The sequence below is a fragment of the Oncorhynchus nerka genome, linkage group LG6 (assembly GCF_034236695.1).
Source record: "Oncorhynchus nerka isolate Pitt River linkage group LG6, Oner_Uvic_2.0, whole genome shotgun sequence".
Classification (NCBI taxonomy): domain Eukaryota; kingdom Metazoa; phylum Chordata; class Actinopteri; order Salmoniformes; family Salmonidae; genus Oncorhynchus; species Oncorhynchus nerka.
In genome coordinates this window covers 11252898-11273929 of record NC_088401.1, presented here as the reverse complement: position 1 = coordinate 11273929, position 21032 = coordinate 11252898, and the positions used below count along the sequence as shown (strand labels likewise).

Genomic DNA, 21032 nt, shown 5'->3' with positions numbered 1-21032 from the left:
AAATCTCCTTCCCAGTCTCAGGTCTTTTGCAGACTCCATCAGGTTTTCTTCCAGAATGGTCCTGTATTTGGCTCCATCCATCTTCCCATCAATTTTAACCATCTTCCCTGTCCCTGCTGAAAAAAAGCAGGCCCAAACCATGATGCTGCCACCACCATGTTTGACAGTGGGGATAGGGTGTTCAGGGTGATGAGCTGTGTTGCTTTTACGCCAAACATAACGTTTTGCATTGTTGCCAAAAAGTTCAATTTTGGTTTCATCTGACCAGAGCACCTTCTTCCACATGTTTGGTGTGTCTCCCAGGTGGCTTGTGGCAAACTTTAAACAACACTTTTTATGGATATCTTTAAGAAATGGCTTTCTTTTTGCCACTTTTCCATAAAGGCCAGATTTGTGCAATATACGACTGATTGTTGTCCTATGGACAGAGTCTCCCACCTCAGCTGTAGATCTCTGCAGTTCATCCAGAGTGATCATGGGCCTCTTGGCTGCATCTCTGATCAGTCTTCTCCTTGTATGAGCTGAAAGTTTAGAGGGACGGCCAGGTCTTGGTAGATTTGCAGTGGTGTGATACTCCTTCCATTTCAATATTATCGCTTGCACAGTGCTCCTTGGGATGTTTAAAGCTTGGGAAATCTTTTTGTATCCAAATCCGGCTTTAAACTTCTTCACAACAGTATCTCGGACCTGCCTGGTGTGTTCCTTGTTCTTCATGATGCTCTCTGCACTTTTAACGGACCTCTGAGACTATCACAGTGCAGGTGCATTTATACGGAGACTTGATTACACACAGGTGGATTGTATTTATCATCATTAGTCATTTAGGTCAACATTGGATCATTCAGAGATCCTCACTGAACTTCTGGAGAGAGTTTGCTGCACTGAAAGTAAAGGGGCTGAATAATTTTGCACGCCCAATTTTTCAGTTTTTTATTTGTTAAAAAAGTTTGAAATATCCAATAAATGTCGTTCCACTTCATGATTGTGTCCCACTTGTTGTTGAGTCTTCACAAAAAAAATACAGTTTTATATCTTTATGTTTGAAGCCTGAAATGTGGCAAAAGGTCGCAAAGTTCAAGGGGGCAGAATACTTTCGCAAGGCACTGTACCTAGCAAAGACTTATAGATGATCTGGAGCCAATGAGTTTGGCGACGAGTAATGAAGCGAGGGCCAGCCAACGAGATCATACAGGTCGCAGTGGTGGGTAGTATATGGGGCTTTGGTGACGAAACAGATGGCACTGTGATGGACTGCATCCAATTTGCTGAGTAGAGGGTTGAAGGCTATTTTGTAAATGACATCGCCGAAGTCGAGGATCGGTATGGTGGTCAGTTTTACGAGGGTATGGTAGGAAGCATGAGTAAAGGATGCTTTGTTGTGAAATAGGAAGCCAATTCTAGATTTAATTTTGGATTGGAGATGCTTAATATGAGTCTGGAAGGAGAGTTTACAGTCTAACCAGACTGCTAGGTATTTGTAGTCCACATATTCTAAGTCCAGAGTAGTGATGCTGGACGGGCGGGCAGGTAGGGGCAGCGATCGGTTGAAGAGCATGCATTTAGTTTTCCTTGCATTTAAGAGCAGTTGGAGGCCACGGAAGGAGTGTTGTATGGCATTGAAGTTCGTCTGGAAGTTAGTTAACACAGTTAACACAGTTAACAAAGAAGGGCCAGAAGTATACAGAATGGTGTCATCTGCGTAGAGGTGGATCACAGAATCACCAGCAGTAAGAGTGACATCAGTGATGTATACAGAGAAAAGAGTCGGCCCGAGAATTGATCCCTGTGGTACCCCCATAGAGACTGCCAGAGGTCTGGACAACAGGCCCTCCGATTTGATACACTGAACTCTGTCTGAGAAGTAGGTGGTGAACCAGGCGAGGCAGTCATATGAGAAACCAAGGCTGTTGAGTATGCCGATAAGAATACTGTGATTGACAGAGTCAAAAGCCTTGGCCAGGTCGATGAAGACGGCCGCACAGTATTGGCTTTTGTCGATGGCGGTTATGATATCATTTAGGACCTTGAGCGTGGCTGGGGTGCACCCATGACCAGCTCAGAAACCAGATTGCATAGCAGAGAAGGTACGGTGGGATTCAAAATGGTCGGTGGTCTGTTTGTTAACTTGGCTTTCGAAGACCTTAGAAAGGCAGGGCAGGATGGATATAAGTTTATAACAGTTTGGGTCTTGAGTGTCTCCCCCTTTGAAGAGGGGGATGACCGCGGCAGCTTTCCAATCTTTGGGGATCTCAGACGATACAAAAGTGAGGTTGAACAGGCCAGTAATAGGGGTTGCAAGAATTGTGGCGGATCATTTTAGAAAGAGAGGGTCCAGATTTGATTTGTAGGGTTCCAGATTTTGCATCTCTTTCATAACATCAGCTATCTGGATTTGGGTGAAGGAGAAACGGGGGAGGATTGGGCAAGTTTATGTGGGGGGTGCAGAGCTGTTGACTGAGGTAGGTGTTATTGAAATTCTTGATTGATGGTGTCGGTGTTTCCTATCCTTAGTGCAGTGGGCAGCTGGGAGGAGGTGCTCTTTTTCTCCATGGACTTTACAGTGTCCCAGAACCTTTTTGGAGTTTGTGCTACAGGATGCAAATTTATGTTTGAAAAAGCTAGCATTTGCTTTCCTAACTGCCTGTGTATATTGGTTCCTAACTTCCCTGAAAAGTTGCATATTGCAGGGGCTATTCGATGCTAATGCAGTACGACACAGGATGTTTTGTGCTGGTCAAGGGCAGTCAGGTCTGGAGTGAACCAAGGGCTATATCTGTTCCTGGTTCAATTTTTTTTCAATTGGGCATGCTTATTTAAGATGGTGAGGAAGGCACTTTTAAAGAATAACCAGGCATCCTCTACTGGCGGAATGAGGTCAAAATCATTCCAGGATACCTGGGCCAGATCGGTTAGAAAGGCCTGCTCGCTAAAGTGTTTTAGGGAGCGTTTGACTGGAATATATAATATATGTAATATTCTTGAAATGTAATGTCATTCATTTGTAGTGAAAACACATATTACAGCATCTGGATGTAAATTACGATCATAAAAAGGTAGTCTACTGTTTCATCAATAGTGTTTTAATATGTACTATGTAATTGTTCTGCCACGGTGTATGTGTGGCACTGTGTGAGGTCCAGTGGTTGCCATTTGGGCTAAGAGAATAAAGGAAGATTCATTTTACACATGATTAAACAGATCCTCTATACCCCATCCAACCTCTAGAGGGTTTTAGATGATTCTTCATTCTTAAAGACTGCTGAAATGGAAAAGGCAGTCTATATCGTACTAATAGAATGTGGTCCTAAAATACTGCACAGCTCTGGGGGTTGAATATGTGCCTTTTAAATGGCAGAGTGATGCGCCAAATCCCTTCCTCCTGATCGCCTGAGGGGGTCTGAACGCTCTGTGTTCTCTCATTAAGCCCTGACTCCCTGTCTCCACGGTGATTTGTCACCATGGAGACCCGCCGTGGTGACAGCTGTTTTGAAGAGCAGGGATGTATTGATGAGATTGGACAGATAGACAGGAGAATATTTATAGCTGCAGGGGCAGGTACGTACAGTAAGGGAGAGAACTGTGATGATGCCACTCGGAGGGCAAAGAGTGTGTTTCCATGCACACCAATATATTCGGGACACTCAGTTATTCAGTTTTGCATATCATGGGTGTTGTGTAATGATGTAAAAACATGTGACTTCAAAAAGTACCTGAGCAATTCAATCCACCATAATAATCCCATAATCATTTAGACTACTATAATACATGTACTATAATTTATTACTAGTTACTTGCCCCTAATCTAGACAAGATTCTGCTTATAATTTACTACAATTTGTCAGGCCCTATTATAATTTCCGACATTTGTTAGGCCTTATTATAATTTCCTACAATTTATCAGGCCTTATTATAATTTCCTACAATTTGTTAGGCCCTATTATAATTTCCTACATTTGTTAGGCCTTATTATAATTTCCTACAATTTGTTAGGCCTTATTATAATTTCCGACATTTGTTAGGCCTTATTATAATTTCCTACAATTTGTCAGGCCTTATTATAATTTCCTACAATTTGTTAGGCCCTATTATAATTTAGGATAAAGTAATCCTTCTCACCCCCCCCCCCTCCCCCTTAAAATACCTAGATGCACTATTGTAAAGTGGCTGTTCCACTGGATGTCATAAGGTGAAAGCACCAATTTGTAAGTCGCTCTGGATAAGAGCGTCTGCTAAATGACTTAAATGTAAATGTAAAATGTAAATAATTTCCTACATTTGTTAGGCCTTATTATAATTTCCTAAATTTGTTAGGCCTTATTATAATTTCCTACAATTTGTCAGGCCTTATTATAATTTCCTACAATTTGTTAGGCCCTATTATAATTTCCTACATTTGTTAGGCCTTATTATAATTTCCGACATTTGTTAGGCCTTATTATAATTTCCTACATTTGTTAGGCCTTATTATAATTTCCTACATTTGTTAGGCCTTATTATAATTTCCTACATTTGTTAGGCCTTATTATGATTTCCTACAATTTGTTAGGCCAATGTTTGTCAACTATAGTTTGATACATGCAGCTTCTCTTCTGTCGTAACTTGTTGCCCCCAGAATATTAAATAAAGTAGTTCTCACCAGAATAATGTATTACATTGATAGAATGAATGAATGAATTAGTAATCTATTTAACACTACTAAAGCTGTCTGTTTCATTTAGGGACCAGGGGGAATGCATTAGTAATCTATTTAACACTACTAAAGTTGTCTGCTTCATTTAGGGACCGGGGGGAATGCATTAGTAATCTATTTAACACTACTAAAGTTGTCTGTTTCATTTAGGGACCGGGGGGAATGCATTAGTAATCTATTTAACACTACTAAAGTTGTCTGTTTCATTTAGGGATCGGGGGGAATGCATTAGTAATCTATTTAACACTACTAAAGCTGTCTGCTTCATTTAGGGACCGGGGGGAATGCATTAGTAATCTATTTAACACCGCTAAAGTTGTCTGCTTCATTTAGGGACCGGGGGGAATGCATTAGTAATCTATTTAACACTACTAAAGTTGTCTGTTTCATTTAGGGACTGGGGAGAAAAATGCATTAGTAATCTATTTAACACCGCTAAAGTTGTCTGCTTCATTTAGGGACCGGGGGGAATGCATTAGTAATCTATTTAACACTACTAAAGTTGTCTGTTTCATTTAGGGACCGGGGAGAAAAATGCATTAGTAATCTATTTAACACTACTAAAGTTGTCTGTTTCATTTAGGGACAGGGGGGGGAAATGCATTAGTAATCTATTTAACACCGATAAAGTTGTCTGCTTCATTTAGGGACCGGGGGGAATGCATTAGTAATCTATTTAACACTACTAAAGTTGTCTGTTTCATTTAGGGACCGGGGAGATAAATGCATTAGTAATCTATTTAACACTACTAAAGTTGTCTGCTTCATTTAGGGACCGGGGGGAATGCATTAGTAATCTATTTAACACTACTAAAGTTGTCTGTTTCATTTAGGGACCGGGGGGAATGCATTAGTAATCTATTTAACACCGCTAAAGTTGTCTGCTTCATGTAGGGACCGGGGGGAATGCATTAGTAATCTATTTAACACTACTAAAGCTGTCTGTTTCATTTAGGGACCAGGGGAATGCATTAGTAATCTATTTAACACTACTAAAGTTATCTGTTTCATTTAGGGACCGGGGGGAATGCATTAGTAATCTATTTAACACTACTAAAGTTGTCTGTTTCATTTAGGGACCGGGGGGAATGCATTAGTAATCTATTTAACACTACTAAAGTTGTCTGTTTCATTTAGGGACCGGGGGGAATGCATTAGTAATCTATTTAACACTACTAAAGTTGTCAGTTTCATTTAGGGACCGGGGGGAATGCATTAGTAATCTATTTAACACTACTAAAGCTGTCTGCTTCATTTAGGGACCAGGGGGAATGCATTAGTAATCTATTTAACACTACTAAAGCTGTCTGCTTCATTTAGGGACCGGGGGGAATGCATTAGTAATCTATTTAACACTACTAAAGTTGTCTGCTTCATTTAGGGACCGGGGGGAATGCATTAGTAATCTATTTAACACTACTAAAGTTGTCTGTTTCATTTAGGGATCGGGGGAATGCATTAGTAATCTATTTAACACTACTAAAGTTGTCTGCTTCATTTAGGGACCGGGGGGAATGCATTAGTAATCTATTTAACACTACTAAAGTTGTCTGCTTCATTTAGGGATCGGGGAGAAAAATGCATTAGTAATCTATTTAACACTACTAAAGTTGTCTGTTTCATTTAGGGACCGGGGGGAATGCATTAGTAATCTATTTAACACTACTAAAGTTGTCTGTTTCATTTAGGGACCGGGGGGAATGCATTAGTAATCTATTTAACACCGCTAAAGTTGTCTGCTTCATTTAGGGACCGGGGGGAATGCATTAGTAATCTATTTAACACTACTAAAGCTGTCTGTTTCATTTATGGACCAGGGGGAATGCATTAGTAATATATTTAACACCGATAAAGTTGTCTGCTTCATTTAGGGACCGGGGGGAATGCATTAGTAATCTATTTAACACTACTAAAGTTGTCTGTTTCATTTAGGGACCGGGGAGATAAATGCATTAGTAATCTATTTAACACTACTAAAGTTGTCTGCTTCATTTAGGGACCGGGGGGAATGCATTAGTAATCTATTTAACACTACTAAAGTTGTCTGTTTCATTTAGGGACCGGGGGGAATGCATTAGTAATCTATTTAACACTACTAAAGTTGTCTGTTTCATTTAGGGACCGGGGGGAATGCATTAGTAATCTATTTAACACTACTAAAGTTGTCAGTTTCATTTAGGGACCGGGGGGAATGCATTAGTAATCTAAATAACACTACTAAAGTTGTCTGTCTGCTTCATTTAGGGACCAGGGGAATGCATTAGTAATCTATTTAACACTACTAAAGCTGTCTGCTTCATTTAGGGACCGGGGAATGCATTAGTAATCTATTTAACACTACTAAAGTTGTCTGCTTCATTTAGGGACCGGGGGGAATGCATTAGTAATCTATTTAACACTACTAAAGTTGTCTGTTTCATTTAGGGATCGGGGGGAATGCATTAGTAATCTATTTAACACTACTAAAGTTGTCTGCTTCATTTAGGGACCGGGGAATGCATTAGTAATCTATTTAACACTACTAAAGTTGTCTGCTTCATTTAGGGACCGGGGGGAATGCATTAGTAATCTATTTAACACTACTAAAGTTGTCTGTTTCATTTAGGGACCGGGGGGAATGCATGAGTAATCTATTTAACACTACTAAAGTTGTCTGTTTCATTTAGGGATCGGGGGGAATGCATTAGTAATCTATTTAACACTACTAAAGTTGTCTGCTTCATTTAGGGACCGGGGGAATGCATTAGTAATCTATTTAACACTACTAAAGTTGTCTGTTTCATTTAGGGACCGGGGAGAAAAATGCATTAGTAATCTATTTAACACTACTAAAGTTGTCTGTTTCATTTAGGGACAGGGGGGGGAAATGCATTAGTAATCTATTTAACACCGATAAAGTTGTCTGCTTCATTTAGGGACCGGGGGGAATGCATTAGTAATCTATTTAACACTACTAAAGTTGTCTGTTTCATTTAGGGACCGGGGAGATGAATGCATTAGTAATCTATTTAACACTACTAAAGTTGTCTGCTTCATTTAGGGACCGGGGGGAATGTATTAGTAATCTATTTAACACTACTAAAGTTGTCTGTTTCATTTAGGGACCGGGGGGAATGCATTAGTAATCTATTTAACACCGCTAAAGTTGTCTGCTTCATTTAGGGACCGGGGGGAATGCATTAGTAATCTATTTAACACTACTAAAGTTGTCTGTTTCATTTAGGGACCGGGGAGAAAAATGCATTAGTAATCTATTTAACACCGCTAAAGTTGTCTGCTTCATTTAGGGACCGGGGGGAATGCATTAGTAATCTATTTAACACTACTAAAGTTGTCTGTTTCATTTAGGGACCGGGGAGAAAAATGCATTAGTAATCTATTTAACACTACTAAAGTTGTCTGTTTCATTTAGGGACCGGGGAGAAAAATGCATTAGTAATCTATTTAACACTACTAAAGTTGTCTGTTTCATTTAGGGACAGGGGGGGGAAATGCATTAGTAATCTATTTAACACCGATAAAGTTGTCTGCTTCATTTAGGGACCGGGGGGAATGCATTAGTAATCTATTTAACACTACTAAAGTTGTCTGTTTCATTTAGGGACCGGGGAGATAAATGCATTAGTAATCTATTTAACACTACTAAAGTTGTCTGCTTCATTTAGGGACCGGGGGGAATGCATTAGTAATCTATTTAACACTACTAAAGTTGTCTGTTTCATTTAGGGACCGGGGGGAATGCATTAGTAATCTATTTAACACCGCTAAAGTTGTCTGCTTCATTTAGGGACCGGGGGGAATGCATTAGTAATCTATTTAACACTACTAAAGTTGTCTGTTTCATTTAGGGACCGGGGGGAATGCATTAGTAATCTATTTAACACTACTAAAGTTGTCTGTTTCATTTAGGGACCGGGGGGAATGCATTAGTAATCTATTTAACACCGCTAAAGTTGTCTGCTTCATGTAGGGACCGGGGGGAATGCATTAGTAATCTATTTAACACTACTAAAGCTGTCTGTTTCATTTAGGGACCAGGGGGAATGCATTAGTAATCTATTTAACACTACTAAAGTTATCTGTTTCATTTAGGGACCGGGGGGAATGCATTAGTAATCTATTTAACACTACTAAAGTTGTCTGTTTCATTTAGGGACCGGGGAATGCATTAGTAATCTATTTAACACTACTAAAGTTGTCTGTTTCATTTAGGGACCGGGGGGAATGCATTAGTAATCTATTTAACACTACTAAAGTTGTCAGTTTCATTTAGGGACCGGGGGGAATGCATTAGTAATCTATTTAACACTACTAAAGCTGTCTGCTTCATTTAGGGACCAGGGGGAATGCATTAGTAATCTATTTAACACTACTAAAGCTGTCTGCTTCATTTAGGGACCGGGGGGAATGCATTAGTAATCTATTTAACACTACTAAAGTTGTCTGCTTCATTTAGGGACCGGGGGGAATGCATTAGTAATCTATTTAACACTACTAAAGTTGTCTGTTTCATTTAGGGATCGGGGGGAATGCATTAGTAATCTATTTAACACTACTAAAGTTGTCTGCTTCATTTAGGGACCGGGGGGAATGCATTAGTAATCTATTTAACACTACTAAAGTTGTCTGCTTCATTTAGGGATCGGGGAGAAAAATGCATTAGTAATCTATTTAACACTACTAAAGTTGTCTGTTTCATTTAGGGACCGGGGGGAATGCATTAGTAATCTATTTAACACTACTAAAGTTGTCTGCTTCATTTAGGGATCGGGGGGAATGCATTAGTAATCTATTTAACACTACTAAAGTTGTCTGTTTCATTTAGGGACCGGGGGGAATGCATTAGTAATCTATTTAACACTACTAAAGCTGTCTGTTTCATTTAGGGACCAGGGGGAATGCATTAGTAATCTATTTAACACCGATAAAGTTGTCTGCTTCATTTAGGGACCGGGGGGAATGCATTAGTAATCTATTTAACACTACTAAAGTTGTCTGTTTCATTTAGGGACCGGGGAGATAAATGCATTAGTAATCTATTTAACACTACTAAAGTTGTCTGCTTCATTTAGGGACCGGGGGGAATGCATTAGTAATCTATTTAACACTACTAAAGTTGTCTGTTTCATTTAGGGACCGGGGAATGCATTAGTAATCTATTTAACACTACTAAAGTTGTCTGTTTCATTTAGGGACCGGGGGGAATGCATTAGTAATCTATTTAACACTACTAAAGTTGTCAGTTTCATTTAGGGACCGGGGGGAATGCATTAGTAATCTAAATAACACTACTAAAGTTGTCTGCTTCATTTAGGGACCAGGGGGAATGCATTAGTAATCTATTTAACACTACTAAAGTTGTCTGCTTCATTTAGGGACCGGGGAATGCATTAGTAATCTATTTAACACTACTAAAGTTGTCTGCTTCATTTAGGGACCGGGGGGAATGCATTAGTAATCTATTTAACACTACTAAAGTTGTCTGTTTCATTTAGGGATCGGGGGGAATGCATTAGTAATCTATTTAACACTACTAAAGTTGTCTGTTTCATTTAGGGACCGGGGGAATGCATTAGTAATCTATTTAACACTACTAAAGTTGTCTTTCATTTAGGGACCGGGGGAATGCATTAGTAATCTAAATAACACTACTAAAGTTGTCTGCTTCATTTAGGGACCAGGGGGAATGCATTAGTAATCTATTTAACACTACTAAAGCTGTCTGCTTCATTTAGGGACCGGGGGGAATGCATTAGTAATCTATTTAACACTACTAAAGTTGTCTGCTTCATTTAGGGACCGGGGGGAATGCATTAGTAATCTATTTAACACTACTAAAGTTGTCTATTTAAGTTAGTAATCTATTTAACACTACTAAAGTTGTCTTTCATTTAGGGACCGGGGAATGCATTAGTAATCTATTTAACACTACTAAAGTTGTCTGCTTCATTTAGGGATCGGGGAGAAAAATGCATTAGTAATCTATTTAACACTACTAAAGTTGTCTGTTTCATTTAGGGACCGGGGGGAATGCATTAGTAATCTATTTAACACTACTAAAGTTGTCTGCTTCATTTAGGGATCGGGGGGAATGCATTAGTAATCTATTTAACACTACTAAAGTTGTCTGTTTCATTTAGGGACCGGGGGGAATGCATTAGTAATCTATTTAACACCGCTAAAGTTGTCTGCTTCATTTAGGGACCGGGGGGAATGCATTAGTAATCTATTTAACACTACTAAAGTTATCTGTTTCATTTAGGGACCAGGGGGAATGCATTAGTAATATATTTAACACCGATAAAGTTGTCTGCTTCATTTAGGGACCGGGGGGAATGCATTAGTAATCTATTTAACACTACTAAAGTTGTCTGTTTCATTTAGGGACCGGGGAGATAAATGCATTAGTAATCTATTTAACACTACTAAAGTTGTCTGCTTCATTTAGGGACCGGGGGGAATGCATTAGTAATCTATTTAACACTACTAAAGTTGTCTGTTTCATTTAGGGACCGGGGGGAATGCATTAGTAATCTATTTAACACTACTAAAGTTGTCTGTTTCATTTAAGGACCGGGGAAAAATGCATTAGTAATCTATTTAACACTACTAAAGTTGTCAGTTTCATTTAGGGACCGGGGGGAATGCATTAGTAATCTAAATAACACTACTAAAGTTGTCTGCTTCATTTAGGGACCAGGGGGAATGCATTAGTAATCTATTTAACACTACTAAAGCTGTCTGCTTCATTTAGGGACCGGGGGGAATGCATTAGTAATCTATTTAACACTACTAAAGTTGTCTGCTTCATTTAGGGACCGGGGGGAATGCATTAGTAATCTATTTAACACTACTAAAGTTGTCTGTTTCATTTAGGGATCGGGGGGAATGCATTAGTAATCTATTTAACACTACTAAAGCTGTCTGCTTCATTTAGGGACCGGGGAATGCATTAGTAATCTATTTAACACTACTAAAGTTGTCTGCTTCATTTAGGGACCGGGGGGAATGCATTAGTAATCTATTTAACACTACTAAAGTTGTCTGTTTCATTTAGGGACCGGGGGGAATGCATGAGTAATCTATTTAACACTACTAAAGTTGTCTGTTTCATTTAGGGATCGGGGAATGCATTAGTAATCCATTTAACACTACTAAAGTTGTCTGCTTCATTTAGGGACCGGGGAATGCATTAGTAATCTATTTAACACTACTAAAGTTGTCTGTTTCATTTAGGGACCGGGAGAAAAATGCATTAGTAATCTATTTAACACTACTAAAGTTGTCTGTTTCATTTAGGGACAGGGGGGGGAAATGCATTAGTAATCTATTTAACACCGATAAAGTTGTCTGCTTCATTTAGGGACCGGGGGGAATGCATTAGTAATCTATTTAACACTACTAAAGTTGTCTGTTTCATTTAGGGACCGGGAGATGAATGCATTAGTAATCTATTTAACACTACTAAAGTTGTCTGCTTCATTTAGGGACCGGGGAATGTATTAGTAATCTATTTAACACTACTAAAGTTGTCTGTTTCATTTAGGGACCGGGGAATGCATTAGTAATCTATTTAACACCGCTAAAGTTGTCTGCTTCATTTAGGGACCGGGGGGAATGCATTAGTAATCTATTTAACACTACTAAAGTTGTCTGTTTCATTTAGGGACCGGGGAGAAAAATGCATTAGTAATCTATTTAACACCGCTAAAGTTGTCTGCTTCATTTAGGGACCGGGGGGAATGCATTAGTAATCTATTTAACACTACTAAAGTTGTCTGTTTCATTTAGGGACCGGGGAGAAAAATGCATTAGTAATCTATTTAACACTACTAAAGTTGTCTGTTTCATTTAGGGACAGGGGGGGGAAATGCATTAGTAATCTATTTAACACCGATAAAGTTGTCTGCTTCATTTAGGGACCGGGGAATGCATTAGTAATCTATTTAACACTACTAAAGTTGTCTGTTTCATTTAGGGACCGGGAGATAAATGCATTAGTAATCTATTTAACACTACTAAAGTTGTCTGCTTCATTTAGGGACCGGGGGGAATGCATTAGTAATCTATTTAACACTACTAAAGTTGTCTGTTTCATTTAGGGACCGGGGGGAATGCATTAGTAATCTATTTAACACCGCTAAAGTTGTCTGCTTCATTTAGGGACCGGGGGGAATGCATTAGTAATCTATTTAACACTACTAAAGTTGTCTGTTTCATTTAGGGACCGGGGAGAAAAATGCATTAGTAATCTATTTAACACCGCTAAAGTTGTCTGCTTCATTTAGGGACCGGGGGGAATGCATTAGTAATCTATTTAACACTACTAAAGTTGTCTGCTTCATTTAGGGACCGGGGAGATGAATGCATTAGTAATCTATTTAACACTACTAAAGTTGTCTGTTTCATTTAGGGATCGGGGGGAATGCATTAGTAATCTATTTAACACTACTAAAGCTGTCTGCTTCATTTAGGGACCGGGGGGAATGCATTAGTAATCTATTTAACACTACTAAAGTTGTCTGCTTCATTTAGGGACCGGGGAGATGAATGCATTAGTAATCTATTTAACACTACTAAAGTTGTCTGTTTCATTTAGGGATCGGGGGGAATGCATTAGTAATCTATTTAACACTACTAAAGCTGTCTGCTTCATTTAGGGACCGGGGGGAATGCATTAGTAATCTATTTAACACTACTAAAGTTGTCTGCTTCATTTAGGGACCGGGGGGAATGCATTAGTAATCTATTTAACACTACTAAAGTTGTCTGTTTCATTTAGGGACCGGGGGGAATGCATGAGTAATCTATTTAACACTACTAAAGTTGTCTGTTTCATTTAGGGATCGGGGGGAATGCATTAGTAATCCATTTAACACTACTAAAGTTGTCTGCTTCATTTAGGGACCGGGGGAATGCATTAGTAATCTATTTAACACTACTAAAGTTGTCTGTTTCATTTAGGGACCGGGGAGAAAAATGCATTAGTAATCTATTTAACACTACTAAAGTTGTCTGTTTCATTTAGGGACAGGGGGGGGAAATGCATTAGTAATCTATTTAACACCGATAAAGTTGTCTGCTTCATTTAGGGACCGGGGGGAATGCATTAGTAATCTATTTAACACTACTAAAGTTGTCTGTTTCATTTAGGGACCGGGGAGATGAATGCATTAGTAATCTATTTAACACTACTAAAGTTGTCTGCTTCATTTAGGGACCGGGGGGAATGTATTAGTAATCTATTTAACACTACTAAAGTTGTCTGTTTCATTTAGGGACCGGGGGGAATGCATTAGTAATCTATTTAACACCGCTAAAGTTGTCTGCTTCATTTAGGGACCGGGGGGAATGCATTAGTAATCTATTTAACACTACTAAAGTTGTCTGTTTCATTTAGGGACCGGGGAGAAAAATGCATTAGTAATCTATTTAACACCGCTAAAGTTGTCTGCTTCATTTAGGGACCGGGGGGAATGCATTAGTAATCTATTTAACACTACTAAAGTTGTCTGTTTCATTTAGGGACCGGGGAGAAAAATGCATTAGTAATCTATTTAACACTACTAAAGTTGTCTGTTTCATTTAGGGACAGGGGGAATGCATTAGTAATCTATTTAACACCGATAAAGTTGTCTGCTTCATTTAGGGACCGGGGGGAATGCATTAGTAATCTATTTAACACTACTAAAGTTGTCTGTTTCATTTAGGGACCGGGGAGATAAATGCATTAGTAATCTATTTAACACTACTAAAGTTGTCTGCTTCATTTAGGGACCGGGGGGAATGCATTAGTAATCTATTTAACACTACTAAAGTTGTCTGTTTCATTTAGGGACCGGGGGGAATGCATTAGTAATCTATTTAACACCGCTAAAGTTGTCTGCTTCATTTAGGGACCGGGGGGAATGCATTAGTAATCTATTTAACACTACTAAAGTTGTCTGTTTCATTTAGGGACCGGGGAGAAAAATGCATTAGTAATCTATTTAACACCGCTAAAGTTGTCTGCTTCATTTAGGGACCGGGGGGAATGCATTAGTAATCTATTTAACACTACTAAAGTTGTCTGCTTCATTTAGGGACCGGGGAGATAAATGCATTAGTAATCTATTTAACACTACTAAAGTTGTCTGCTTCATTTAGGGACCGGGGAGAAAAATGCATTAGTAATCTATTTAACACCGCTAAAGTTGTCTGCTTCATTTAGGGACCGGGGGGAATGCATTAGTAATCTATTTAACACTACTAAAGTTGTCTGCTTCATTTAGGGACCGGGGGGAATGCATTAGTAATCTATTTAACACTACTAAAGTTGTCTGTTTCATTTAGGGACCGGGGAGATAAATGCATTAGTAATCTATTTAACACTACTAAAGTTGTCTGCTTCATTTAGGGACCAGGGAGATAAATGCATTAGTAATCTATTTAACACTACTAAAGTTGTCTGTTTCATTTAGGGACCGGGGAGAATGCATTAGTAATCTATTTAACACTACTAAAGTTGTCTGCTTCATTTAGGGACCGGGGTAATGCTATTTAAACACTACTAAAGTTGTCTGCTTCATTTAGGGACCGGGGGGAATGCATTAGTAATCTATTTAACACTACTAAAGTTGTCTTTTTCATTTAGGGACCGGGGAGAAAAATGCAAGAACTCCAAAACAGTAGAAAAATTGGTCCTGTGCAACATATCCAAATGTAATCAGTTTGACCGGTTTTAAGGAAATTAAAGCTGAGAAAACAACGAAACACGTTTCTGATAAGACTTCAGTTCATCTTGGGTGCACATTTGATGTGGTTTAAATACTGTCTGCTTGCATGCCAATGGTAAAGATAACACATTACACTCACATTCACATTTTCTCAAGAGATGCTGAAATCATATTTCTCCACTCCTGTTCCCGAGACAAAATAAAACATTTGTTGTACCATTTTACTGCAAGAAATATATAAATGGGCAGGAGTTAATATTACATTATACACGTGAGAGGTTATTGTCCAGATTTCAGTTACTATTCCAATTAACCCACGTAAACTTAAATGAGGAATTTGATTTATTAATAGATACAGGGGATAGTCATGAGCGGAATATCAACATTTGTATGTAAACAGCTTATTCAGAATGAGATCTTAAGTGGGATATGAGCTACTGTCAGGATATTCAAGTGGTCACTGACATGCTGGTTTTCTTCCCTCTCTCTTTTAATGTCACTGTGTCTCAGTGAGAGGTCTTCGGGTCCCAACTAGGCCGTGAGTTATGAGTAATGATGATTTAGATCACCACAACTGGGTTGGAACTCAGCTGCAGCTCAGCTCAGACCTGTTCTTTGTTTGATAACCATTTTTTTTTAGTTTTGTGGACTGTTTTGTTGTATTTGCAGAAAAGTAGGATATGTTTTCTTAATTAATGTGCTAAAATGCCCCATCTGAAGAGGGATGAGACAGAGGTTTTATGTTGTTTTCTCTCTCTCTCTCTCTCTGTCCCCCCCCCCCCTCCTGCGGTGATAGTACCAGACGGGGGTGGAGAGAAGACCAGTCTGGGGCTGAGTGATGATCTAGGCAGTGACGAGGACCTGTTTGAAGACTTCCGCAGCTCCAGACATCACTTTGGACACCCAGGGGGAGGTGGGGAACAACTGGCCATAAATGAGGTAGCCTTTTGTTTTGTCTTTCCGTCTCTCTGTCTGTCTCTCTGTCCGTCTCTCTGTCCGTCTCTCTGTCTGTCTCTCTGTCCGTCTCTCTGTCTGTCTCTCTGTCTGTCTCTCTATCTGTCTCTCTGTCTGTCTCTCTGTCTGTCTCTCTGTCTGTCTCTCTGTCCGTCTCTCTGTCCGTCTCTCTGTCTGTCTCTCTGTCCGTCTCTCTGTCCGTCTCTCTGTCCGTCTCTCTGTCTGTCTCTGTCCGTCTCTCTGTCCGTCTCTCTGTCTCTCTGTCCGTCTCTCTGTCTGTCTCTCTGTCTGTCTCTCTGTCCGTCTCTCTGTCTGTCTCTCTCCAGAGTTAAGTAGAATATGAGTTTTGATTAAATCCGTAGCTCCCTAACCTGCTGTGTTTATGAATTAACTCCCTAAGACCTCCCAGTGCATTGTGGGTACACATCAGCTCCTGAGAGGCCGCCCTGGCACAGCTCAGATTTTTCAGGTGTTCCCTCCAAGCCCCGCCCCTATCCTGGTTGTCACTCAGAATTAGCGTGAATAATTAGGACCCACCTGGTGAAACAATTACCTCCGCTGTGACTAGTGTTTAGAGCCGGGCTCCACAGGGCTTCGTGGGAGACAAGGGCACTAAAGGTTTAAATTGACTCATTGAGGGACGAAGCTGATTTGATTTATTGTTGTGGCTAAACCGCTGTGAATTCCTCCACGCCTTTCTACTGGAGCAGAATACTAAATAACCTGGAAGATGGAATAGACACACACACACACACACACACACGCATGCATGCATTCATACACACACACACACATACACACTCATACACACATGCATTCATACACACTCATACACACATGCACAAACACACACACTCAGAGGAGGGAGGCAGAGAGAGGATAAGGAGAAGGGAGAGGAGAGAGGGAGGCGAGAGAGAAGAGCGAGGAGAGAGAGAAGAGGCAGAGGGAGGATTGAGAAGAGAGCGGCAGAGACAAGAGAGGCAGAGGCAGAGTGAGAGAGAGGCAGAGAGAGAAGAGATACAGTACATTCTGGAAAGTATTCAGACCCCTTGACTTTTTCCACATCTTATTCAAATACAATTGGAATCATTTTTTCCTCATCAATCTACACAATACTCCATAATGACAAAGCAAAAGCAGATTTATAGAAATTGTTCTAAAAAACTTAAATATCACATTCAGACCCTTTTCTCAGTACTTTGTTGAAGCACCTTTGGCAGCGATTACATCCTTGATTCTTCTTGAGTATGAAGCTACAAGCTTGGCACACCTTTATTTGGGGAGTTTCTCCCATTCTTCTCTGCAGATTCTCTCAAGCCCTGTCAGGTTGGATGGGGAGCATCACTGCACAGCTATTTTCAGGTCTCTCCAGAGATGTTTGATCGTGTTCAAGTCTGGGTTCTGGCTGGGCCACTCAAGGACATTCAGAGACTTGTCCCGAAGTCACTCCTGCGTTGTCTTGGCTGTGTGAACCTTCGCCCCAGTCTGAGGTCCTGAGCGCTCTGGAGCAGGTTTTCATCAAGGATCTCTCTGTACTTTGCTCCGTTCATCGTTCCCTCGATCCTGAGAAGTCTCCCTGTCTCTGAAAAACATCCCACAGCATAATGCTGCCACCACCATGCCCGGTTTCCTCTAGATGTGATGCTTGGCATTCAGTCCAAAGAGTTCAATCTTGGTTTCATCAGACCAGAGCATCTTGTTTCTCATGGCCTGAGAGTCCTTTAGATGCCTTTTGGCAAACTCCAGGCGGGCTGTCATGTGCTTTTACTGAGGAGTGGCTTCCGTCTGGCCACACTACCATAAAGGCCTGATTGGTGGAGTCCTGCAGAGATGGTTGTCCTTCTGGAAGGTTCTCCCATCTCCACAGAGGAACCCTGGAGCACAGTCAGATTGCCCATCGGGTTCTTGGTCACATCCCTGACCAAGGCCCTTCTCCCCCAATTGCTCAGTTTGGCCGGGCAGCCAGCTCTAGGAAGAGTCTTGGTGGTTCCAAACTTCTTCCATTTTAATCAGGATGGAAGCCACTGTGTTCTTGGAGATTTTTTGGTACCCTTCCCCAGATCTGTGCCTCGACACAATCCTGTCTCGGAGCTCTATGGACAATTCCTTCAGCCTCATGGCTTGGTTTTTGCTCTGACATGCAATTTCAACTGTGGGACCTTATACAGTATAGACAGGTGGACTCCAATCAAGTTGTAGGAACATTTCAAGGATGATCAACGGAAACAGGATGCACCTGAGCTCAATTTCGAGTCTCATAGCAAAGGGTCTGAATACATATGTAAGTACAGTATTTCTGTTTTTTTTTATCTTTAATTAAGTTGCTAAAATTTCTAAAAACATGTTTTTGCTTTGTCATTATATGGTATTGTGTTGATATTTTTAAAGCATCTTTATTTAACTAGACAAGTCAGTTAAGAACAAATGTTTATTTACAATGACGACCTACACCGGCTCAGACGCCCTATGGGACTCCCAATCACTGCTGGCTGTGATACAGTCTGGATTCGAACCAGGTTGTATGTAGTGACGTCTCTAGCACTGAGATGCAGTGCCTTAGACCGCTGGTGCCACTTGGAAGCCCCCAAGTGGTGAGGAAAAACATTTATTTAATCCACTTTAGAATAAGGCTGTAACGTAACAACATGTTGAAAAAGTCCAGGGGTCTTTCCGAATGCCCCGTATGGGAGAGACAGAGGCTGTAACGTAACAACATGTTGAAAAAGTCCAGGGGTCTTTCCGAATGCCCCGTATGGGAGAGACAGAGGCTGTAACGTAACAACATGTTGAAAAAGTCCAGGGGTCTTTCCGAATGCCCCGTATGGGAGAGACAGAGGCTGTAACGTAACAACATGTTGAAAAAGTCCAGGGGTCTTTCCGAATGCCCCGTGTGGGAGAGACAGAGGCTGTAAACCCAGGATTGTTATTGCCTTGTTGCCATAGTTACCATAGATGCATGACACCATACAGTATACACTACATACAGTATACACTACATACAGTATACACTACATACAGTATACACTACATAGAACAGCCAGAAGAACTAAGGATGAGGACCGTGGTGTAAAGTACTTAAGTAAAAATACTTTAAAGTACTACTTAAGTCGTTTTTTGGGGGGTATCTGTACTTGACTTTACTATTTATATTTATTTTTTTACATTTGTACTTTTACTCCACTACATTCCTAAATAAAATCATGTTATTTTTTACTCCATGTGTCCCTTACAAAAATGTACCATGGTAATACAATGAAGGAAATATCATGTTTTTTGTTCACCACCATAGCAGGATAATACAATGGTATTTGCATTCGTACCATGGTATTTTCCTGCCATGGTAGCGACCCCAAAAAATGAACCATGGTAGTACAATAAAAGTGTTTTTGTACTAACAGCATGTAGTGAAACATGAAAGCATGGCAGTTGTTTACAATATATTATTATGGTCTGTGTCCCACCATTTTTCGGGTAAAGTGACCAAAAACATAGTAATTTATAGTACTCACATACATTGACTACGAACTCTGCAATCGCAAAGCATAGGCCTAGTACCCTCTTGAACCCCTTAAAACTCATAGTGAAAAACCACAACACACATGGTCTAGTCGTCTTAAACCTTGGAATCTGGTGAGAAGAATGAATGCTGTCTAAAACCTTGAAGATTTAAAATAGTTAGTTTATCTGGTGCTTCTTTCTTACAGTAAATGCAGTTTTCAGTTGGCTCTCTCTCATTCAACTGACTATTTTAAATAGCCAATATACTAAAAAACTATTTGTAAAAAGGTATTAATTATCATCTTATCGCATAGGTACATTTTCATCATGTAATTCTCAACAAATCCCTAAAAACTCAAGTTACAACGTTTCCCTTTGTTTACACTCTGTATGAATGTTCATTGGTCCTGTTGCCATGACTACGACAGGCTAGCTTGACTGGAGCTTTCTTTAGCTGCCGTTAGCTTCTATGCTAACAGGCTTTTGTAAATTAATTAAACTATCAAAACATCATCAAAAATGACAAATATTATATCATTACATTCCGCTTAACTTGAAGTTTAATATCATATGCTTTATAAACTGATGATAATATTTTATTTATCTGGTGTGTCTCTCTTCAGTTTGCTCTCTCATTCAACCGACTCACTGTCTAGGCAGGTTACCATGAGAGTGAGAGCGCATGAACCAACCACTAGACCTTGTGGCTCCCTCTGCTGGCTGAAAAAATTGCAACACCCCTTGACTATAAATACTGTAAAATATGACAAAATGCCAAAGATCAGGCTACCATATACACTACAGAGCCAAACGTATGTGAACACGTGGCTCTTCGAACATCTCATTCCAACATCATGAGTATTAATATGGAGTTGGTCCCCCTTTGCTGCTAAACAGCCTCCACTCTTCTGGGAAGGCTTTCCACTAGATGTTGGGAACATTGCTGCGGGGACTTGCTTCTATTCAGCCACAAGAGCATTAGTGAGGTCTGGCTCGCAGTCGGCGTTCCAATTCATCTCAAAGGTGTTCGATGGGGTTGAGGTCAGGCCTCTGTAGAGGCAAATCAAGTTCTTCCACACCGATCTCGACAAACCATTTGTGTATAGATCTGGCTTTGTGCACTGGGCCATGGTCATGTTGAAACAGGGAAGGGCCTTCCCCAAACTGTTGCCACA

General features: G+C 40.1%; 1 protein-coding gene across 2 annotated transcripts in view; it reads left to right on the top strand.

Annotated features, from left to right (window-relative positions):
• LOC115116640 (rho guanine nucleotide exchange factor 4-like) overlaps window positions 1–21032 on the top strand; it is a 104631-nt gene that overhangs the window by 47434 nt on the left and 36165 nt on the right. For both annotated transcript variants that reach the window (XM_065019261.1, XM_029645132.2), the window contains one exon: window positions 16202–16344. In XM_065019261.1, the coding sequence (XP_064875333.1) occupies window positions 16202–16344 (143 nt within the window). The remainder of the gene's footprint in view (window positions 1–16201; window positions 16345–21032) is intronic.